Source organism: Oryza glaberrima, chromosome 12 (assembly GCF_000147395.1).
Source record: "Oryza glaberrima chromosome 12, OglaRS2, whole genome shotgun sequence".
Lineage (NCBI taxonomy): Eukaryota > Viridiplantae > Streptophyta > Magnoliopsida > Poales > Poaceae > Oryza > Oryza glaberrima.
In genome coordinates, this window is record NC_068337.1 from 24,032,311 (window position 1) to 24,056,007 (window position 23,697).

General features: G+C 46.9%; 4 protein-coding genes and 1 non-coding gene across 5 annotated transcripts; 2 read left to right on the plus strand and 3 right to left on the minus strand.

The window, feature by feature from the left end:
- Positions 1-86: 86 nt before the first annotated feature.
- On the minus strand, positions 87-1,842 carry LOC127757101 (leucine-rich repeat extensin-like protein 3). Its single transcript, XM_052282523.1, has one exon. It carries the CDS (start codon positions 1,564-1,566, stop codon positions 238-240), a length of 1,329 nt encoding a protein of 442 aa, XP_052138483.1. The 5' UTR covers positions 1,567-1,842; the 3' UTR covers positions 87-237.
- Positions 1,843-5,991: 4,149 nt separating this feature from the next.
- Positions 5,992-8,064, plus strand: LOC127756639 (cation/calcium exchanger 1-like). Its single transcript, XM_052281996.1, has one exon. It carries the CDS (start codon positions 6,068-6,070, stop codon positions 7,826-7,828), a length of 1,761 nt encoding a protein of 586 aa, XP_052137956.1. The 5' UTR covers positions 5,992-6,067; the 3' UTR covers positions 7,829-8,064.
- A 681-nt stretch (positions 8,065-8,745) lies between these two features.
- Positions 8,746-8,816, plus strand: TRNAG-GCC (transfer RNA glycine (anticodon GCC)). The gene has a single exon. It is a non-coding gene; the product is annotated as a tRNA-Gly (tRNA).
- A 2,378-nt stretch (positions 8,817-11,194) lies between these two features.
- LOC127756423 (uncharacterized) lies at positions 11,195-16,431 on the minus strand. Its single transcript, XM_052281755.1, has 6 exons — positions 16,351-16,431; positions 14,532-15,050; positions 13,428-13,508; positions 13,236-13,355; positions 11,885-12,965; positions 11,195-11,718 (listed from the first exon to the last, which is right to left on the minus strand). Exons 1-5 carry the CDS (start codon positions 16,429-16,431, stop codon positions 12,570-12,572), a joined length of 1,197 nt encoding a protein of 398 aa, XP_052137715.1. The 3' UTR covers positions 11,195-11,718; positions 11,885-12,569.
- A 2,497-nt stretch (positions 16,432-18,928) lies between these two features.
- LOC127756680 (protein SINE1-like) lies at positions 18,929-21,790 on the minus strand. Its single transcript, XM_052282044.1, has 3 exons — positions 21,629-21,790; positions 20,138-21,429; positions 18,929-19,830 (listed from the first exon to the last, which is right to left on the minus strand). The coding sequence occupies exons 2-3, from the start codon at positions 21,410-21,412 to the stop codon at positions 19,342-19,344; spliced, it is 1,764 nt and encodes a 587-aa protein (XP_052138004.1). The 5' UTR covers positions 21,413-21,429; positions 21,629-21,790; the 3' UTR covers positions 18,929-19,341.
- Positions 21,791-23,697: the final 1,907 nt, after the last annotated feature.

The window sequence follows — 23,697 nt, forward strand, 5'->3', positions numbered from 1 at the left end:
TGAACACAAATTGGCTTACTTCTGTAGGCATATTCAACAATAGCAAACTCTTCATGTTCATTAGGAAATGAAATGGATTGAAAATGTAACAAAAGTATACTTGCAATTAGTAGTACATTTTGGTTATTAATGTGGTGTTTCAGTATACACATTTGCAGGTGTTAATTTACATGTAATCACATTAGCTTAATTACATATCATTCACATTTGGCATCTGTTTGGTCAGAGACACAAGAGTCAAGAGCTCAAGGTGCGCCACACGGAGACGATGATCCCGACGAGCACCGCCGCCGCCGCCGCCATGTTCACCATCAGCCTCCTCTCCTCCGCCTCCCTCCTCCCACCTCCGCTCGCCGTCGCCGTCGCCGGCGGCCGCTCCTCCTCCGCTGCTGCCGCTCCAGCTCGACCCATTTCTTGCGCCTCCTCTCTCTTCTCCTCTTTCCTCTTCTGCTTCGAAAGCGGCGTAGTCGCCGGTAGCCTTGGATCGCCGCCGTTTGCTGCTGGACTTGGCGCAGGAAGCGGCAGCCGTGGCGAGTCTTTTGTGCTCGGCGGCGACGAGGATGTCGGCTTGCCGGCGGCGGGCTTTGCTGGTTCAGGGGTGATAGCCGGAGGCGGGGTCCAATACCGCTGTGACGGTTGCTGCGGCGGCGGCGGTGGCGATGGCGGCGGTGGCTTTGGCTTTGTTGGTTCCGGAGGAGTCACTGCCGTTGGAGACCAATAATCCTCTGGCGGCGGTGGCAGCGGCGATGGCGGCGGCGGCGGCGGCGGCGAGGGCTTTGGCTCGAGAACACGTGGCATCTTCACCGGAGCTCGTGGTGGTGGTGGTGGTGGCTGCGGCTTTGGCTCGACGACGGCAGGGGTGTCCCCCGGAGTTCGTGGTGGTACTGTAGGCGGCGGCGGCGGCGGAGATGGTGGTGGCAATGTTGGTGGCGGCTGTGGCTTCGGCTGCACAACGGGGGGCTTCACCGACGGTGGACGTGTCGGCGGCGGCGGCGGCGGAGATGGTGGTTGCAATGATGGTGGCGGCTGTGGCTTCGGCTGCACAACGGGGGGCTTCACCGACGGTGGACGTGGCGGCGGCGGTGGCGGCGGAGGAGGAGGTGGTGGTGGCAATGACGGTGGCGGCTGGGGTTTCACCGGAGGTGGACGGTGCGGCGGCTCAACGCGCGTACGAGTACGAGGAGGCGGCGGCGGCGGCGGCACCGGCGACAGAGCCGGCGGCGTCTTGAACTCCGGCGACGTCGCCGAGGACTCGTCGACGTCGACGGCGGCGGCGACGAGGGGGAGCGTGATGATGAGCTTGTGGTCGTCGAACCTGGCGCGGACGGCATCGGCGTCGCAGTTGTCGGGGAGGCGGAGGTCCTTCTTGAAGCGCACCCACCTCCCCCCCCTCGCCGCCGGCGGCCGCTCGCCGGTGGCGCGGAGCATGCCGTGGTTGTCCACCTGCACCCTCACCTGCTCCTTCCTGAACCCCGGGAGGGCGATCTCCACCACGTCCTGCTCCTCGCCGGCCTGTCTCCACTCCACCTCCGGTTCCACCTCCTCGTACACTCGCCGCTGCTCCATCGCCGCCGCCGCCGCTCGCCGGAGTTCGATGTGTACACGTCAACTAAGCTTGCTTTTGTGACAGCGACGTGTTGTAATAAACATTATATTACACTTTATATAGATGCATGCAAATGTGTTGTGAGAATGGAATTAGATAGATAGCTTGGATTGGTTGATGGAGATGGCAGGAGCATATGCAATGCAACCTGGGTTAGGTTAGCTAAGCTAATTAAGGTAGCCATGGATGGAGATGGAGTGAGCTTGATGCCATGGGTGACCTCCTTCCTTGGGGCAAGGACATATGCTTCTTTACTTCCAGGGGTGGATCCAACGTGGATGTAGGGGGGACTCATGGATACCCCGGAGCACCCCTTCGATTTTTTCACCATAAATGATAAACTAAAGGTCCCTAAATAGCTGGAGATTGAAGAAACTGTGTAATTGAGCCCCCCCAATTTTTTTTTCCTGGATCCGCCCCTGTTTGCTTCCTTCATGGCAGATTTTTTTTTTTTTGCTACACCTGGTGTATTGGATCTTGGGTAATACCAAAAGTTCATCATAGTTGGGCCAATTTCAGCCTATTTGTTTTTTTAAAAAAAGAAACAATTTTGAATTGGCAATACTTCATTTGAAGTTCTTAGGGAGAAAAAAAATATGTTAGTGCTGATTTTATTATCATGTAGTATTAGTAATAAGCATCTGTGTAAGGTGTTTGTCTATGTCCATGTGGCTTGGATTTGGGTAATACCAAAATCAGAATTGGGCCTGTTCTGTTGGGCATTGGCCTTCCAGGGACAGCAGCCTTTTTATTTTCTTTTTAACGAAGAATTTTGAATTGAGAATGTTTGTTTTGAAATTAGTTCTTCAGATTTGATATTTCTTTTAGCTGCAATTCCTTTCAGGGAGAGCAGTCTTTCTTTTTGTTTTAAAGAAGAATTTGAAATTGACCATTATTGTCCTGAAAAAAGTTCTTCAGACTTGATGTTACTTTTAGTTGCAATTCCATTTCTGTTTGTTTTAAACAATAATTCGAAATTGACAATATTTGCCCTCAAATTAGTTCTTCAAGCTTCATGTTTGTTTTAGTTGCAGTTTGCAAAGGTACTTCTTCACTTTCCAAGTTTTAAAGTTGTACTTCTTTTTCAGCATAGTTCTTCATGAGTCTTATCTCTTCAGCCTACCTAGCAAAACTTAGTAATTTAGGCATGTTTTTTTTTTGGTGATAGGGAGGAAACCATATTGCTAATCCCTTTTTCTTCAGTTAATCTTCTTGTCAGTTCTGAACTGAAGCTCAAACAGAAGGGCACAACGATTTGTACCAGAAAACCAAAACCATCTGGGACTCTGTGCTTGAAAAGTAGTACTGGTAGCATTATTCAGTTAAGAGATGATGTACACATCCCATGAGTCAAGTGTTTGCAGATCAAGCAACCAGACAAGCAAAGCAGACGTGGAGAATCTGTTTGCATCTTGGGGTGGATCAAATTCTGCATAATTTTTTAATACTAGTCCAATACCAGTACAGGCTGCTGATTTGTTCACACGCTGGTCACCCCCTCTGAAGATATTGTTCCTTGGATGATTGTCCTTGCTGGATAAAGCTCCTTGCATAATGGAGCACAGTTAACAAGGGGGAAGGACAATAAGTTTCACAAGTATCAATCAGTTATATGATGGTAATATAAGGCATAAAGGCTTTTCCGGCACGCGGAAAATTAGTAGGAATGTCTCAAGAATTTCAGAAAAAAAAAATCTCATTCAAGGAGTTAGGGAATTTCAGAAAATTCAGAGTAGAAGACAAGATCATGTGAGATCAATCAACTGTACAAAAGAGGTCCCCAGCTTGTTAGGACAATTCCAAGCTGGGATTCAATGAATAGTCCTAGATCAGGGTACCAGGCTACAAAAAGAGTAAAATGCACCAGCGGTCCTTAAACTTGTCAGCAGGTTTCACTTAGGTTCACGAACTTGCAAAGCGCATATCGAGATCCCTAAACTTGGTTTATTCTATCATCCCGGTCCAAACCCGCGTTTGACCGTGGTCTTGCCTACGTGGCACACCACGTGGACGATGAAATGGATTTTTTTTATTTTTTCTCCCTTCTTCCTTCTCTTTTCTCTTTTATGAAAAGACGATGACGTGTATGAGGCATTTTCATCTTTTCGACAAGGAAGAGAGCAAAAAATTTTAAAAATCCATGTCATCGTCCACGTGGCGTGCCATATAGGCAAGACCATAGTCAAACGCGGCTTTGGACCGGGATGATACAATAAACCAAGTTTAGGGACCTTAATGTGCGCTTTGCAAGTTCGTGGACCTAAGTGAAATCTCCTGACAAATTTAAGGACCGCTGGTGCATTTTACTCCTACAAAAAAGTCAGTCTAGTGATCACAAATCCACTTGTACTACTACCCACCATGCATTGTGTTCATCATTTCTGACAGACAGGCACTGGCTCACTAGAATTCTCACTCCTGTTAATAAATCAGAAACTTAAGTTGCAAATGGTGGTTCCTTCTTGAGATGATCATCTTGATCTTCCAGAAGAACTTGACTGGAGAAGAGAAGAGACAAGGTGTTGATGATCCTACTGTAACTCATGGATCAGGAGAAGATATATAGTCACCTGTGATAGCTTATCTGAATTTCTTACTGCGTGGTTCCAATCTAACAGTAGCATCTCCTGATGTTGAGACCTCGATTAGATGGATGGATGTTGAGGCTAATAGTTGTTCATCCGTGTGGTGCCAATCTGACAGTAGCATCTCCTGGATGCTCTTGTTCATGGAATGGCGTGTCGTCCATGCATTGGTCAGGCAATTTGACAATTTTTTCATCGTCTAGCAGAGAGGATATATGGTCAGGAAAGAGTTGATGAGATGAAATTGCAGTTCGAGTACGGTTATACTGCCGTCTTACCTGATCCAATAATTGGATGGAGAATGTTGTTCCGGTAAGTAAACAGTAACAAGTTGTGAATTTTCATTATCTGCTAGCTAGAGTGTCAGCTCTGAAGAATATATCAGCATATGTAGAAACATGATGAACATTAGTTTCAGCTGATTTGTTTTCTTGTTACTGTCATACATCTCTGGTAATAATAGAAATGGGATAGGTTTTCCACTCTGTCTGAAAAAAATAATTCAGCTGATATTCCAATCTCCCTCACCTCACCTGCTGAATTCCCATAGCCAAATAAATTGATTCCATACCACCTATTATAGGGGATAGAAAGGGGAGAGGTTTTCCTCTCTGTCTGGCCAAAAAATATTTCAGCTGATATTCCAATCTAACTCACCTGCTGAATTCCTATAGCCAAAGAAATTGATTTATTAGACATACTCCCTCCGTTTCGAAATGTTTGACGCCATTGACTTTTTATCACATGTTTGACCGTTCGTCTTATTCAAAAAATTAAAGTAATTATTAATTCTTTTCCTATCATTTGACTCATTGTTAAATATATTTTATGTAGGCATATAATTTTACATATCTCATAAAAGTTTTTGAATAAGACGAACGGTCAAACATGTGCTAAAAAGTCAACGGTGTCAAACATTTCGAAACGGAGGGAGTACCAATTATTGTATCTCCAGATTAGTGAGCTGCATCAGAAAGTAGTATGCATGATGGAATCAGAGAAACAGGAGTAGCAGCTGCAGCATCTCTCTTCCAAACCTTTAAATACTAATCCAACAATGTTACTTTTGCTTACCAGATAAGTTAACACCACAATGAATTATCAAATCCCAAATGGTACTGAATCAACACAATATAATATGGCATATAAGTTGACACAAATGCAAACGACCACCACAAAGTGATAATTTAGTCCAAAGAGAACATAATAAAGGAAGATGAGAGGAATTCAGAAGAAGAGTTTTGAGTCAGTCAGTATCAAGGTCATGTGATTGATGATTCAGCATCCCTTGAGGCTCAGTGGCCTAATGAGCTGCCACTTGTCCTAATGACTCCACATTTTCCTGTCAAATTCCACACTAACTCTGAAACAAAGCTCAAAACACAGAGCAAAAATCAAAGACCAAAACTTCCATCTTTCTCTCTAGACCAACCAAGAACACTGCATTTCCAGTACCAAAATAAAACAAGAAAAACAAAGAAAACTACTCCCTCCGTTTCAGATTATAAGATGTTCTGACTTTGGTCAAAGTCAAACTGCTTCAAGTTTAATCAAGTCTATAGAAAAAATAGTAATATTTTCAATCCAAGCTAATTTTATTATAAAAATATATTTAATTATTAATTTAATAAAAAACTAATTTGGTAATGTAAATATTACTATATTTGTCTATAAACTAAGTCAAACTTAAAGTAGCTTGACTTTGATCAAAGCCAAAACATCTTATAACCTGAAACGGACAAAGTACAAGACAACTACAAGTTCCCAGCTTTCTCTTCCCATTTCGATTGCGGCCATCTATGCCATCAAAATCGTCGTAGCTTCACTACTCTCTCCCAATCATCACTAAGCTCCAACCTCCTCTCTGTCATCTCCCATGGCGGCCTTCTTGCGAACGCTGCACCGGCGAAGAACGCGCAATGCCGCCGCCGCCGCGTTCTTGGCTCTCGCCGTCGTCGTCGTCTTCTTCTTGTCCGTGTTCGTCGCCACGCGGAATGAGGCTGACATCTTCTTCAGTGGCGTCGCGGCGGCGAGCTCGTCGTCGCCGGATTCCTCGTCCGGTGGGTGCAGGGAGCTGCAGGCGCTCGACGGCGATGGCGCGAGGTGCCGGTATCTGCGGGCGCACGCGCCGTGCGCGCCGGTGGGGTACGTGGACTACCTCCGGCTGCTGTACTGCGGGTTCGGGCGGGCGCCATGGCTGGGCTACGCGGCGCTCGCGCTGTGGCTGCTCGTGCTCTTCTACCTCCTCGGCGACACGGCGTCGGCCTACTTCTGCGCCTCGCTGGAGGGGCTCTCCGCCGTGCTCCGCCTGCCGCCGGCGATCGCCGGCGTCACGCTGCTGTCGCTCGGGAACGGCGCGCCCGACGTGCTCTCCAGCGTCGTGGCGTTCGCCGCGGGGGCACGCGGCGGCGACGGCGGCGGCGGCGGAGGGGAGGATGCCGGGGATGTTGGCCTCAGCGGCGTGCTCGGTGGCGCGCTGTTCGTGTCCACCGTCGTCGCCGGCGTGGTCGCTATCGTCGCCGGGCGTCGCGGTGGTGGCGAGCCGGTGATCATCGAGCGGCGCGGGTTCGTGCGCGACGTGTGCTTCCTCCTCGTGGCGCTCTGCTACCTCCTCGCCGTGCTGCTCACCGGCGCCGTCACCGTCTGGTCCGCCGCGTCGTTCCTATCCCTCTACGCCGGCTACGTCCTCCTCGTCTGGACCTCGCACTGCTGCGCCACCGCCTCCGACGAACTCGAAGTGGACGACACCAAGCAGCCCACCTCCGACCTCGCCGCGCCGCTCCTCGTCGTCGACGACGACGACGCGTCACCGCCTCCACTCCCCGTCTCCTCCTCCTCCAAGCCCACCTCCGCGCCGAGAACGTTCGCGCGCCGCCTCGTCGACCTCCTCCACTCGCCGCTCTACCTCCCGCGCCGCCTCACCATCCCGGACATCGCGGCGCACCGGTGGTCGAAGCCCACCGCGGTGGCCACCGCGCTCCTCTCCCCGCTCCTCCTCGCCGCCACCACCGCGCCCACCACCACAGCGACCACCCTCCTCGCCGCCACGCTCGCGGGCGCCCTCCTCGCCACCGCCGCGGCGGCCACCACGGACGCCGCGTCCCCGCCCAAGAGCCGCTCGGCCCGCCTCCCGTGGCTCGCCGGCGGGTTCCTGATGTCGGTGCTCTGGTCGTACGTGCTCGCGCGGGAGCTCGTCGCGCTGCTGGTCTCCATCGGCGTGGCGGCCGGCGTGGAGGCCGGCGTGCTGGGCGCGACGGTGCTGGCGTGGGGGAACTCGCTGGGCGACCTGGTGGCGGACGTGGCGCTGGCGACGCGGCGCCGCGACGGCGGCGCCGGGGCGCAGACGGCGGTGGCGGGGTGCTACGCGGCGCCGGCGTTCAACACGGTGGTGGGGCTGGGGCTGTCGCTGACGGTGGCGGCCGGGGCGCGGCACCCGGAGGCGTACGCGGTGGAGGGCGGGGCGGCGGTGTACGTGGCGGTGGGGTTCCTGGCGGCGGCGCTGGTGTGGGCGGTGGCGGTGCTGCCGGCGAGGGGGATGAGGCTGGACGCGGTGCTCGGGGTGGGCCTCCTCGTCATCTACTTCGTCTTCCTCTGCGTCAGCCTCGCCATTCTCACGCCATTGCCTTCACCACATTAACTTCATTTTTCTTCTTTGCAAATTGAATTGCAAAGATGATGATGGTGATGATGCTAGATTGGTTGGGTTGGTTGGTGTCAAGTGTTAATTTGGGTGATTAGTTATTAATTAATTGCATGGTATTTTGTTCATGCAGAATTGGGAAGATGAAATGCTTTGTAGTAGTATATGACTTGTCATGAAATGTAAATAGAAGAGCACATATAGATGCAATGAAATAATACATAGTAGTACTAGCTTTTTCACCGGAATGGTTGAATAGTGAGATGATTTGTAATAATTATTCGAGCATATAGATGAACAATTTAAATACCATAAAGTTATAAAAATGAATATGAGATAGTTTGCTATATATATATATATATATATATATATATATATATATATATATATATATATATATATATATATATATATATATATATATATATATATATATATATATATATATTTGGAAAACTACGTAATTTAAAAGTTCAGAAAACGTGCGCATTCTATTAGTCTGAAATATATACAAATTTCCGAAATGTTTTCTTTTCTCTGTGAGTACGTACTACTGAACTAGTACAGCATACAGAATGTGTACTCTACAGTGACTGAAGCGTGTAGCTCGATCAAACAATTTGATTAGCGGAATTTCGTAGTCATTAAATTTGTTTTTAGTGGCTGGGCCACAATAATAATTTGATTTTAGTTGGACTTGCAGAGTGGAGTCCTTGCTGGGCTTCGTTTTCTAGTTGCATTACACGAACGTGTATGATACGATACGATTGCCTATTTGCCATGTGCTTCTCACTCTGATACGATTCCCATATCTGACATCTAGTAGTCATCAACTATATCTAATCTCGTGGTTGTGACGATTATATTACTGGTAATTAGTTACTTAAGATCTTTGTAAATCACTTGACAACGAGGCACCAGTGGTCTAGTGGTAGAATAGTACCCTGCCACGGTACAGACCCGGGTTCGATTCCCGTCTGGTGCATTTTGTTCTTCTTTTATTTTTCACAGTTTTTCAAATTTTGGCCTGATTAAAAAAGAAAATTTTTGGGTGTTACATTATATGTCGGAAGGAGTTTTTGACACGAATGAAAAAACTAATTTCATAACTCGCGAAAATCGCGAGACGAATCTTTTGAGCCTAACTAATTTGTCATTAGCACATACGGGTTACTGTAGCATTTATAGCTAATCATAGACTAATTAGGCTCAAATGATTTGTCTCGCGATTTCCTCTAACTGTGTAATCAGTTTTTTAATCTATATTTAATGCTTCATCCATGTGTCCAAAAATTCAATGTGATATTTTTGGTAAAAAAAAGTTTTGGGAACTAAACCAGGCTTTAACACCGAGTTTTTTTAAAAAAAAAAATCTTTTTCCCTTAAAAAGGAGAGAGTTTTATACCCATCAAATTTTAAATCAGAGTTTTTTTTAATTCCTTCTCCCTTAAAATGAAGAGGATTTTTGTACCGTTTCCGAGTCGGAGCAGCAGTCTTGCCCTGGCTATTTACGTGCACGTGATCGAACTCAAACAGTGGATGGATCGATCACCCGGGATGTCACGGCGGCGGAGGAACGACGGCGGCGAGGCCGATGGCCGCGCCAGCAAGACGGCGCGGCGGCGGCCGGCGCAGACGACGATGAAGCACCTCTACCTGGTGCTCGACGACGGCGACGAGGCTACTACTACTTACACCATCCACAAGCTCGACGTCGACGACGACGCGGGCATTATCCACGCGCCCGACGTCGACCGGCCGGCGACTCGGTTCGCGGCGGCGCCAGCGGCCGGTGGTGGCCAAATGCACTTCCTCGCCATGGCCGGGAAGAACATCGTCGCGGTCGACGGCCAGGGTGGCGGCCCGACGGCCGTGTACGACACGGAGGCGGCCGCGCTGACGTTCGCGTCACCCCTCCCGGGCCGTCTCTCCTCCTCCGGCGCCGGCCTGGCCGTCGTCGTCGAGGACGGTGGCCACGGCGGCGGCGAGGCGCTTTACGCGCTGACGTCGCTCGGCGAGCGCATGCCGGCGTCGTTCGAGGCGCTGTCGTGGGCGCGCGACCCTTGCGCGTCGCCGTCGTCGTTGCTGTTCTCCTCCTCCTCCTCGCCGGGGCGCCACTACTACTGGTCCTGGAAGAACGTGGCCGATACGCCGCCGCCGTTCGCCGAGGAGGAGGCCGTCACCGCCTACGCGGTGCACCCCGACGGCCGCACCATCTTCGTGTCCACCACCGGCGGCGGCGGCGGCGGCACATACTCGTTCGACACCGAGCGGCGCAAGTGGCGGCGCCACGGGGACTGGGTCTTGCCGTTCCGTGGGCAGGGCTACTTCGACGGCGAGCTGGACGCCTGGGTCGGGCTCCACAGGGAGGTCCACGGCCGCGTCTGCGCCTGCCAGGTCGCGTCCCGCGGCGACGCGCGGCCCCCGGAGTACAGAGAGACGCTCGACTACGACAGCGTGTCGTCGTCGTCGTCGTCGTCGAGAAGCAAGAACCGGTGCCAACGCGCCACGCTCACCTACATGGGCGACGGCATGTTCTGCGCCGTGGAGACCTGTGAGACGCCGCCGACATCGTCGTCGTCGTCGGAAGGAGGTGGTGGCGGCGGCGGCGTGGAGGTCCATGTCACGGTGTTCGGGCTCAAGTACAATCGCCGGGGCGAGCTGCAGGCGAGGGTTCGCCGCGCCGCCGGCGCGTTCCCACTGCCCAAGCAACATGTCCCATCGTTTTCTCCTGTAGCCTTCTGGATGTAGCAGCTGCTTGCAGAAATTTTATTTTTATTTTTTTAGACTTTTTTATGTATTAATTTTATTGATATACCTTTTGAAAACATATTTCCGAAAATTTTATGAAGTAGTTTGCTTCTCTTGCATTACATTGTGGAATATGATCAGATCAATAGTTTCATGCAAATTAAAGTCTTACATGATGATATTTCGGCCACTACACACCAGATATTGCCCCCAAAAAAAATGATTGCACAAAGTTAACATATGGCTGGACAGTAGATTTCACCTTTTCTTTTTATAGATGTCCCCCAGCTTCTATTAAACTTCAACAGATGTACACACACAAAAAGCAAAGTCTACTGGGTATATATACTTGTTTACAGTACACAACAGACTCAATATTGCTATAGTAAAAAAACACTCATATCCACACCAAAACACCACCCAACATCTGAATCCCTGGAATCATTCACAAGCAGCAATCAACATGGTTAGCAGCTTCTGAGTATTACAGATTGCATTGATGTTTAAAGAAAGACCTTAAGCCTCTTCCGGATTGTGATATAAAAAAAAGGCCAACACACAAAAGGCTAGCGCGTCTGGTATATTAGAAGTAGCACATGCAAAATCGGTTCATGAACATGCAAAAGGCTTCCAGGTTGTGATAAGCTCCACTTTCAGAATACTTGTACATAAGAGAACAACAATAAAGTTGAACTGGTAAGAATGGCTGTGGCACATGCGCACAAATTCACAGACAAATGAGTAGAGAGTTTGGTCATAGTAAGGGGGTGTTTGGGAGAGAGGGGCTAAACTTTAGCCCCTCTCTAAAAAACATAAGTCCCTCTCATAGGGATTTATGTTTTTGTGAGAGGGACTAAAGTTCAGCCCCAGTTTAGTCCCTCCAACCAAACACCACCTAAGGAATCATGAATACCATCACGATCCTTCTGTACAGACTGGCCTTAAGTGACTGAAAAAGGTGTTTCAGTGTCTGCCCTGAATAAGCTGAATTGTGCAGGGCTTCAATTCGCGTATATGAACAGAGTGTTGTCAGGGAAATGATCAGTTGAGTTCTTTCAATGTCACTTGTAAATGTCTGCTGTCTTCGTGGTCAACCTTTTGGATTCCAGAATCTGTGTGGCTTTTAGTGAATTGACCTGAACATTAGCACAAGAAATCAGATGTATCAAACAAATGCGTACATGCGAAGGTCTGATTTTTGCTAGAGTCTACAGATTCACTACACACCAAAAGCAACCAATGGTATAATACTATAATGCAACTAAGAAAGAATATGAAGATTAGAAGACAAGCAGTACTCACTTTAGCGTATATCGTTGCTTAAACATCACCTTCTGGAAATCGCCCATGAGTCTTGGAAAATTCTGTGCAACTATAAGTACAAATACATCCTCTTTTGCTCTTGCACTGTGCTGCCTGGTGTTTCTGAGAAGTTTAAGAAGGCCACAAATGTCATCAGAATAATAAGCTTTCCTTCCTGTGGCAGGATCAATGAAATCAAGTGTTTCCTTCAAATGCGTATTTCCATCTGGAGCTTCAACACCCTTCTTCCATTTGGTGTATTTACTGAGTTTGGTCTTAATTTTCTCGTACGTTGGATTATCTGTTGTCTCCATTTTCTCAAACATGTTATGGAGAGACATGAAGTGGGCAGCTGCTTATCCATCCTTCAAAGTGATATAGTCCTCTGCTAAACTGTCATAACCTCTGGCACAACGATCAATCAGCTCAATCCACTGTATAATGTCCAAAGGCAAAGTGGTGACCGAAACAAATACCTCCTCGCGAATCATCTTCACAAATCTATCTGTATCCTTTTCAATGTCACCATCCTCAAGCTTGTTAATCACTCCCTTTGACAGATTACCAAATCTCATGTTACCACAGGTATCCATTAGAAAATTTTCCGATGTAAAATGGCCACCAAATGTCAGTCCACCCCTGTGAAAATTCTTGAGTAGTACATATGCGTTCCTGATCTTGCATTTCACTTCATTTGACGTTGTGTAAGAAATATGTCTACACATATTCTTCTCTTCTTCTTCAGTTGATGTGCTTGCTCCTTCGGTTCTAGTGGATTTGTCCATGGAATCTGTTCCGGTGGCGACTTGACTTGAGGTGTTATGGTTTGAAGAATTAACCTGTCCTTATTGAACTTGCAGTAGTTCCTCAGGCTGGTATACATTGTTTCATCCATTTTGCAGACGAAAAGATTATGGTTTAGATGGTATGCCTTTTCTTCAAATGCCCTGCCATACTCAAGTTTCCTTCTTACAGATCTTCTTTGGTAACCATAACATGGTCTTAATTTTTTGCTTCTTGATACGATAGTGTCCCTTGGTCCTTGACTTGTTGCTGGAGTCTTGATTAGAGCTTGAATAGCCTGTAAATTATTTGCCATCACAATGATTAACTAAGATCAATTGCCAAAATAACAATCAGCAGATGTGTTTCCATGTCAAAATTTTTTTTCACAAGATAACCAATCAACAGATGCAGCTATTTGCCTATCAAGACATTCAAATTCAGCATATGAGCAGATAATACATTCTAGGACAAATCTTTAAATGTAGCAATGCAAAATTAGTGCTCGCTACCTTCTTGAGAGAGAGAGAGAGAGAGAGAGAGAGAGAGAGAGATGCTAGCTACTTACAGGTGCATCATTTTCTGGGATCTTTATTCCTTGTATATAGCAGTCGTCAATCCATTGGATGTTAACCACCTTCTTGCCTTCACCGTTCCATATCAGAACAGCTCCCTCCGAATAGTCTCCCTAGCAATTTGAATTAAATGTCAAGAACGAAACATGTGTTACACTAATAAAAATCAGTAGTAATTTTTTTACCGCCATAGCAACATGAGTGCAGATGTCATAGTCTATTGATTGCAGTACGAAGCCTCCTAGTACTTCAATTTTCCTTTTGCTCTGCATCATTTAGTTCAGAATGTTAATAAAACCTGGAGGAAGTAAATTGTTATCAATGGACTCCCATGCTGACAAGCCAGCCATATTAGTGGTAGAAACCAAAATGACATGCTGCACAATTTTACAGGGTTTCAAAATTGAACGCAGATAAATCTTACAGAGCCAATCAACAAAATTAGATACGATTCGACTAACAAAATTCGATAAAGGAACCTTAGATACATTAGTGAAGTATAGATTACTCCTCTAATTCGTTATCAGGAAAATATATGGAGATAAATCCTCTAATTCTTTATCAGCTTGTACCCTTCAGGCCCAAAGAAAGGGAAGGACAAGTCACAAAACTCACCAGATTCTCAAATAGACAAGCAGTTTGGAATTTTGGTGCATACTAGGAATATGGCTTGCTTAGAAGGAGTAAATACTAAGGGGCTGTGTAGCAGAAAACTAAGATGGACTGGAAATGAGTGATTGTGTGATATGTTCCCTACTGTTGATAATCATGAGCGTAATGTTTCAATCTTCAGAGCACTGCTTTCAGGTAGAAAGAACGCAATCTTTTCGCGGTAAGTATATAAAATGGAACTTGTTTTTTACCTTGACATTAGATGAGATGGCATAAATATCAAAATATGCACACGCTGAAAATGCAGTACGAAAAGGAGAAGTTCCTGAGAAGATCTGGTTGACAGACACAATACTTCTGTAAAATTGCTGATATGTTCAATTTAGTTTAAATTCTATCATTCCATAAAAGTCACATGTGTAGATTCCTTAACCTGCTGATAATTTGACTTCATCCTGATAGCCTAGGCACCGATAATTAATCTTTAAAAAACAAGTGTAAGGAACAGGATGTGTGCTGTGTGCATGTTGTGGCCTGAACTAAGGCAGTAAAAATCAATTAAGCTCGATGTCCAGTTCCGCATTTCCCTTAAACCCTAACTCTGCAATTCGATGAAATTGGGGAACACACGCCGACATGTGAACTATGAGCAACTAGAACTGGGGACATTATCTCACCTGTTCTTTTAGAAGGTGTGGGAATCCGTGAAGTATGAAACGCATCCCGGCGAAGGGGCGATTGATTCTGCCCCCGCGATCTGCTCCCGCCGCTGATCCCTCGCCGCTGATATGGCCTCGCGCCTCGCGATCGATCCCCGACTCCTCATCGCCGCTTCGGCGTCCAAATCCGCCGCCGCTTCGGGCTCCTCCCCCGGCCGTGGATGTATCCCCCGGCACCGCCTTGTTCTTGAGCCCCGCCGCGTATCTCCCCACCACAGCCGCCGCCGCCGCTAACGATTTCTCCCCATCCGCAGCGGACCGCTTCCCTGTCTCTGCCTTGACCTTCAGCCCCACCACCGGCTTGCGCTCCTCCACCTCCCCCGCGTATTTCCTCCTCGACCCCACCTCTTCTCCATCCACCACCGCCGCGTCGCACCCCTCCTGCTTCACGGTGGCTTTGCTCCGCGCCACCGCCGCGTCGCATCCCTCCTGCTTCACGGTGGTTTTGCTCCGCGCCACCGCCGCGTCGCACCCCTCCTGCTTCACGGTGGTTTTGCTCCGCGCCACCGCCTTCGCTTCCCCCCCCCCCCCCCCCCCTCTCCGACCGCCGCGGCTCCCTCCTCCGTCGCCGCTTTGGCCCGCGCCTCCGCCTCCGCCACCGCCACCGCCACCGCCGTAGCGGGGTCCCATCAGCGGCGGCATGACCTAGCCGCGGCGCTTGGCGAATTGGGGGCGAACTGCGAGAAGCGAGCGGGAGGAGGCGAGAGGCGAAAGGGGAGGGGAGACGAGCGGGAGGGAGCGGAAATTTCGAGTTCGTTGGGCTATTGGCTACTTGCTGAGCTGTCCTTTCGTTTTGTCTACCCGGTCCGGATGGGGCCTTGTGGGTTTTTCACTTTTTCTTTTTCTTTCCTTTTCTCTCTCTCTGTTTTTTTTTTTGGTGACGATGGGAGTAATAAAACAGTAAATTCCTTCTATTTTCTTGCGGTGAAAAATTCCTTCAGATATCAGTATCACGGCCAAAGGTGCCACAAACCTACTGAATTTAGGCGGTTCCAAAAACAAAAATTTCCACGTTGTCACATCGAATGTTTGATATATGCATGGAGTATTTAATGTAGGCAAAAAGAAAAAATTATTACACATATTACATGTAAATTGCGGGACGGATCTTTTAAGCCTAATTGTATCATGATTTGACAATATGGTGCTACGGTAAATATTTGCTAATGACGGATTAATTAGGCTTAATAAATTGTCTTGTAGTTTCCTGACGGAATCTATAATTTATTTTGTTATTAGGCTACATTTAATATTTTAAATATGTGTCCATATATCCGATCTGACAACCAAACCCAAAAATTTTCCCCAACTAAACAAGCCCTTAGGTGGTGTTTGGATCCAGCGACTTAACTTTAGTCTCTGTATTTAGACACTAATTTAGAGTATTAAATATAGATAAATGAAAGCTAATTTGCGAGATAAGTTTTTTAAGCCTAATTAATCCATAATTAGATAATGTTTACTGTAGCATCACATAAGCTAATCATGGATTAATTAGGCTCAATAGATTCATCTCGTGAATTAGTCTAAGATAATGGATGAGTTTTATTAATAGTCTACGTTTAATATTTATAATTAGTGTCCAAACATCCGATGTGATAGGAACTTAAACACGTTGAACGGTACTCCCTTCCTCCTAAAATAGAAGGAATTTTGGGTGATGTGACATACTATCCTATAACTTATAAATATGAACACAAATCCTTTATATTCTGAGGCGGAAAAAGTATTACTAATTAGTACTAATATTTCGTTGCGGCAACATACTGACATGTACATACGCAGCCCGCCTTGTCAGGTTTGCCCCCATCAGCCACTGCCTTCTCACCACAAGCTCCGTATACCCCACCGACAACATCGACACACCGCTGCGTGCTCGTCGGTCAGCTGAAGGAAGATGAAGCCCCTATGTGGAGATAGAGGTGGTGTGTGGCTTCCGTTTTCCAGCGATGGTGGTGCGGCGAGGGGCCAGGAATGATAATGATAAGGTGAATTAGGCTTGGGTAGCAGCGGCTATTCACATTAATAGACGACTGTACGGCTCGGGCGTCCAATCAATTTGGAGAAAAATAGAACGCTGATGGCAGCGCCCGATTTACGTGCAAAACTATTTTAAAATGATTTTTCTCTTAATTACTTATCCAAATCATGATCCGATTGTACAATTAAATTCGTTGCAATTAAATCTTCAAAACAAGACCACACATGGATATATTCCGACGAAATTTTTTTAGCTTATTATTAAATTATTTTAAATGTTGCACGATGTTCCACCAAGTATATCGGAATTGATTCACTAAGTAGATCGAAAATGTTTCGCTTGTTTAAATCAGGTGTTGTTTCACCGTATATAAAAACAATGTTTCAGCAAATAGCTAAAGAATGTTTTAATTCACAGCAACATTTGATCCATACGTAGTGAAACATTATAAGTACACTAGGTGAAATATTTTTCGGTGGAACAAAAAATAAAACGAATTCCCTTAATAGGGGTTCCCAAAATATATAGGTTTTTTTTTTTTTGCAAAAATAGCTAAACGACGACGACGACGACGGCGGCGAGGCCTACCGGCGACATCACCACGACAAGAGGCCGCGGCCGCCGGCGCCGCCGCAGCAGAAGCATCTCTACCTGGTGCTCGACGACTGGGACAGAGGCTACAGCATCCACAAGCTCGACGTCGACCTCGACGACGCCGGGGTTATCCACGGCGGCGGCGGCGGTCCAGCCGTCCGGTTCGCGGCGCCGGGGTCGTCGTGCGACGCGCGGTTCTTCCCCATGCGCGGCGACAGTGTCGTCATGGTGTCCGACGCGGCGCCGACGCTGGTGTACGACACGGGCGCGGCCGCGCTGACGGTCGAGTCGCCGCTCCCCGGCCTCCTCGCCGGCGGGATGGCCATCGCCATGCCCGGCGGCGAGAGGCTGTACGCGCTCACGTCTCTCGGCGAGCGCTTCCCTCGCGCCTTCGAGGTGCTGTCGACGGGCGGCGGCTGGTCGTGGAAGAACGCGCCCGTGGCGCCGCCGCCACCGCCGTTCGAGGAGGCCGTCGCCGCCTACGCGGTGCACCCCGGCGGCCACACCGTCTTCGTCTCCACCTCCGGCGACGGCGGCGGCGGCACGTACACGGTGGACACCAAGCGCGGCGAGTGGAGGCGGCACGGTGGCTGGCTCCTGCCGTTCCATGGCCAGGGCTTCTTCGACGCCGAGCTCGACGCCTGGGTCGGCCTCCCGCGCCACGGGGACACCATCTGCGCCTGCCAGGTCCCGTCCCGCGGCGGCGCGCGGCCGCCGGAGTGGGACACCATGGACGATGACGACGTGGTGCCGTCGTGGAAGAAGAGCCGCCGCCGCCCCGGCCGCCGTCGACGCGCCACGCTCACCTACATGGGCGACAGCAAGTTCTGCGTCGTCGACAGCGTGGAATGCGACGGCGACGACGGCGGCGGCGTGGTCACGCCGCCGCAATGTGAGGTCCATGTCGCCGTGTTTGGGCTCAAGTACAACCGGCGGGGAGAACTGAAGGCGACGGCTCGCCGCGCCGCCGGGTCGTTCCGAGTGCCCAAGCATTTCTCATGGTTCTCTCCTGTGGGCTTCTGGATGTAGACGAAGCCATATATAAGCAAAAAACTGCAATGCAATCTACAGTATATATTGCGATTCAGATCAAGGAAAAAAGAAAACTAACATTCAGAATGCTAATCAAACAGTGCTTTCCTTTTAGTGAAGTGTAGCATTCTACAGTGCTTTAGGGGGTGTTTATATCTAGGGGTGTAAAGTTTTGGCGTGTCACATCGGATATTATATAGGGTGCTGTATGGGGTGTTCGGGCACTAATAAAAAATAATTACAGAATCCGTCAGTAAGCCTCGAGACGAATTTATTAAGCCTAATTAATCCGTCATTAGCCGTCAGTAAGCCTCGAGACGAATTTATTAAACCTAATTAATCCGTCATTAGCAAATGTTTACTGTAACACCACATTATCGAATCATGTAGCAATTAGGCTTAAAATATTCGTCGCAAATTAGTCACAATCTGTGAAATTACTTATTTTTTTAGCCTATATTTAATACTTATCAGGTGTTTAAACTTTTGATATGACAGGGTGTAAAATTTTTGGGTGAGATCTAAACAGTCCCTTATTTATAGTTTCTCAAAGTTCAGTCATATGCTTGTAAGAATGTAAGTTGTATAATATCCTTTTTGAGTTTTGACAACCATTAATACAATGGATACAATGGAGAGTTTTATCTGCATTTTGAAATAAACAAGAAAGAAATTCAATGTAACAGAGTATCTAGTCCCAGCAACTAGTTACACATGCATGCTGTCCTGTAATGCCACAATCTTAACTCACACAAGATGCTAACCATGTTGATTGTTTGAATCACCGATTACAGAGAACAAGGGTTTCAAACGGCCGGTTTAAATTGAGAAAACCAACGTTTGCAGCGGAAGATAAAAAACCTGGTACCCATGATACCAAGAACGTGCTGCCTTGTAGTACTGAAACTTCTTATCATAGCAGAGAACTTCAACTTCCATGCTGATACATAACACTAAGGATTTTTATGACCACATAAGAGAAAAGTACATCCAGAAATGGTACAACTTTTTAACCATTCCATCACCTTATCACAGAATTTACACCATTCAAAGTCATCCATGTAAACTGCTGCCTATAATTTCTGTATACTAAAGATTGCCACCATACAATTCCTGAAAAAACGGATGGCTTGATGCACATCGCAAAACAAACAGATATGTTTATGTAGGAACAACATAAGGCTCTTTGTAGTCCTTCCACCAAGGAAAGAAGAGAGCAATGATTGCCACAACAAAAACGAAAAGAAAAACTGGATAGTGAGAACGGTTTGCATTTCTTTTCTTGCCTCCAGTCTTCTTCTCATTCACAGCTTGACATTCTTGACATGGAGATTTGGCTGCACCATCAAAATCCTCATCATCATCGTCAGCCGGGAACTTCAAATCTTCTATTAGGGCATCAGTGTTTTGCATATGGCATTGATTTTCCTGCCGAATTGAGTCCCAAAATTCTTTTCTTTCCTTAAGCTCACTGTTTTTTCTGAAATGAAGAATATTAGTACCTGGCCCTGAGCAGTGTTGTATAGCTGGACTTTCAAGTGGTGGGTGACCATCTTGTTCTGGGTCTCTACAGAAGGTGCAAGAATGGAGTTGCTTTCTTGGAGTAGAATTCATCCTCATGTCACCTGATAAAACCTGTGCCCTGGATATCTGAAATAAAACATGAGACAAAGTGAGAGAGATGTAAATTCATTTAATTCTAAGGAAGTTATGTCTTCAACCCAAAATCATGTCAAATATAAACCACTGAAAGACAAATCTTCAGCACGCTAATGAAAATGCATATCCAAACAATTAACATATATGTGGATGGTATATGAAAGTGACATCAAAATATGTTCATGCTATTTGGGGCTAAGGAATGGAAATAATATGTTAAAGAAAAGCAAGTATTTAATCATATAACACATTTGACATTTTAAGTAGATCAAAGCTGCTATGAGTTTCTGCCACATACCTGAGAGCAGTGATTCGTTTCATGCGCTGCTGAACAGACATAACATGGGCCAGCAACTCTTGTTGGCACATCTGACAACCTCCTGTCTGGCTTAATTGGATCAACAGAGCTGAAATGTGCCATCAAACCTGAAGCCTCATGACTATCTGGAATAACAGTGCGAAATAAGTCATGATTGGACATTCCATGTGATTTGTCAGATTTGTTACACCATAGCCGCCGCCTTGCACGTGTGCTTCCAGAACCACATTGTCCCACTGAATGTTGAGAATCAAAATCAGTAGACAAATGAACAGAGTTCAGGTCACAAGAATGTGAATCACATGAACCATCGTCTCTGATATGCGCATCATCCATGAGAGAATGTGAATATGAACCCTTTCTGCCATTTCTTACAGAATAGTTTGCTAACTGACTCAAATTATTGCCATGCCCACTCTCTTTTTGCCTGCCAACAAGTAGCTTAGCAGTCTCAGATGCCTTGAAAGCTGCAATGCTGATGGCTGGCATAGTGTCGTCCTGGAATTGTTCCATAGCATGGATAATACTACTGATCTCAGAAGATATAATGCCTAGATCCAAACCCTTCATGATGGAATGTATCATTTGAATCGATGAAATAATCATCTGAGAACTGCTTGCCTTAGCACTCTCATCCAGTATCTGTAAGCCCGATCGAATCAAAGATCGGCCATAAGGCTCAAGCATCAGTGGATTTTGTGTCAGCAAAACAACCACCAAGTTTAAGTGCGCGATACTCTGAGCATGCGCCTCCTCTAGGGCCCCTGAGACTTTCAAGCAGACATCATTAACCAGCTCGTTAGACGCAAACCGCCAGTTGTTGGATTGCACAAGCGCGGCGACACAAAGAGCAGAGCCAAAAGAGTTGCTCTCCACCTTAGTGCTCATCAGACAATCTGCAAAGGGACGACAAAGCGAGCCAATGATCGCGCTTTTCAACGCTTCCGTCGCCAGAGGATCAACAACGTACCGCGATAGCGCGCAAACAACCTTGGAGCAACCAACGGCATTCCGCGAGGACATCATCCTAACGATTGCCGAGACAATCAGGGCGATGTGCGGCACAATCTTGCGGCCGTGCGCTTGCGCGGCGGTCTCGAAGATGCACAGCATCTCCTCCTCGGAGAAGGAGCATGGCTTCACGGGGTCACAAACGCGGGCAAGAAATGGCGGGAGCGTGTTCGAATCAAGCTCCTTCACATACTGTCTCAGGCCACTGAAGGCAGCCTTGTTGGTAAGGGGATCCATCACCATCAGAGAGAGCGCGCCCCCTGTCGATACGAAATCCAGCATCAGAGATTGCCGCAACTCGCAATCGATTCAACCGCCCACAAATATTTTCTATGGAGCAAAGAACTAAAACTACTACTCCTAGTCCTAACAAGGGTTTAAGGCAAAGAGGAAAGAGCTTCGAAACCTAGAAGAGGGGAGAAAGAGCGGAGAGGGATGAGAGGGATACGGGGTGCTCACCGGCGGCGAGCGGAAGGAAGAGGAAGCGAGCAGGAGGGGGACGACGCCGGCAACGCTGCTTCACCCTCGCGGGATGGAGATCGGCGGCGGAGGAAGGCGGCGGGGCGGGGCGGGGCGAAGTCGATCTCCGCCTCCGGGAGTCGGGTCGAGTAGGGCCGTCGGTAGGAGTCCCAGGCCCATTAACGCAAAGGCGGTATGGGCATTTTTAGTTACCCATGGCCCAACTTGTCGCTATTAATCTGGACACAGTTAATATCTAGATTTATAATCAGAAGTTGTCTATGTCTAGATTTGTTGATAAAAGTTAGTTTATTTTGAGACGGCGAGAATAAATCTAGATGTTTTTTTAGATACAAGAAAAGCGGTGCATACTAGGGTCTGCTAGCCTCTCAAATCAAATGCTAAGTCTTTATGGTTGAAGTTGAAGTGAGCTCGATGAATCGTTGATGCATTTCTTTTAAGTTGCCCTAATGGCTCAGTGGGCCAGATAGCTTTGGTGCAACCGAATAGGTCAGAGCTATTGTTTTTCCAACCTGGTCTAGACTTGTCCGAATAGTTTGTTTTTCAAATGGCTGGTCAATTTGTTATATACAAATTTGACGCGTAGGACAATGAATTTGTCCAGCTCAACTTCAATAGGCTGAAATGACTAGGCAAGCTGGACTATCCGGATGAAGTTGATCACCAATGGACCGAACAAGTCTATGCAATGTACTTTCTATGGGTTGGATTAGCCAAACAATCACCAGCTAGATAGTCCGGTGAAGATCGAACTATCTGCCCTTTTATAGCGCAACTGCTAGTTGTTGCAGTGACCATCGCAAAAGTTTTAAGGGTTAGACTATGTCCTATGCACTTCAAAGGCAATGTTTAAAAATGGCTAGTTTGTGTAGTTGAGGTATAAATATACAGTGCTAGTCGAGACTATAAATACCCTATGCTATGTACCTGTTCCTATCTCTTGGATAACATTGAAACTTGAGATAACTCGTGGAGGACTTAAGCTTTCAGAGTGATTACTTGAGCGAGGTAGTGGCTTTGTACGCACTCACAAAAGAGTAGTGCTGAGTAGCTTCAAGTGAAGTTTTCATCTTGTTATTCATGGCATCTCTTAAGGATTTTGTGGAAGACCCGATGATCTTGGGAAAGGCTTGGAGAGTTGGAGTTTGGCTTCCATAGTGAAGAATAGCTATACAAAAGAGCGGCTATGGACTTTGTGACCATAAAAAGAAGTGAGACTATAATGTAGAGTGCTCCAATGAGGACTAATAGATTACTGAGTCTATGATACCTTGCTAAAAAGTCTCCGTGTCTCCGTGCTTGATCTTCATATCTCAATCTCTCTACTGCTTGCAATTACATTACTAGAATTGAGTAGGACTTCAAATAAGTTAAAAAAGCTTGTGCCATGCTAGTTTTGAACCCTACGCATGTAGTAGCTTTTGTTTATCACAATTGAGTGTAATCTCAGCCTTTAGTTTTTAAATCTCTATTTAGCCCCTCTATGGCATGTTTGATGCTATAGCTATCATGGTAACAGGGCCTACCCCTTGGTAGGGTAATTAAATTGCTCTGTATATCAGTCATGTTTTAAAAAAATTAAACAAAACTTTAATCTTGTTAAAACTTCTCCCTTTTTTTTAATCATGTGGTTACTAGGCTTACTACCGAAAGGAGTATCCTTACCGTGATAAAGGAAAGGAAATCTTGATTGTGCTTCGTATCCAATGCTAGGGGCTGTTCATGAGTTGGTGCATTTTTCCTTAGACCCACGACTTTATTAGTCAACCCATACTCCCCCTCTTTTTTTTTTCTTCCTGTAAAACCCATGTTGTCTTGATTTTCTAAACAAAACATAGTTTTTGTGAAACCAACCAAGTTGGCGTGTCTATTATGTCGAGAAAAACAATAATGCAATGCCATAACTTGTAAACTATAAGCCTAGAAATTAAAGCCATGAACTACAACGAGCACACACTAACATTGTACAGTGGTTGCTGAAGGGTATTATATGAATAGAATACATACAATTTAAAAAGAATTGATGATGGAAATGTTGCCTTTTATAA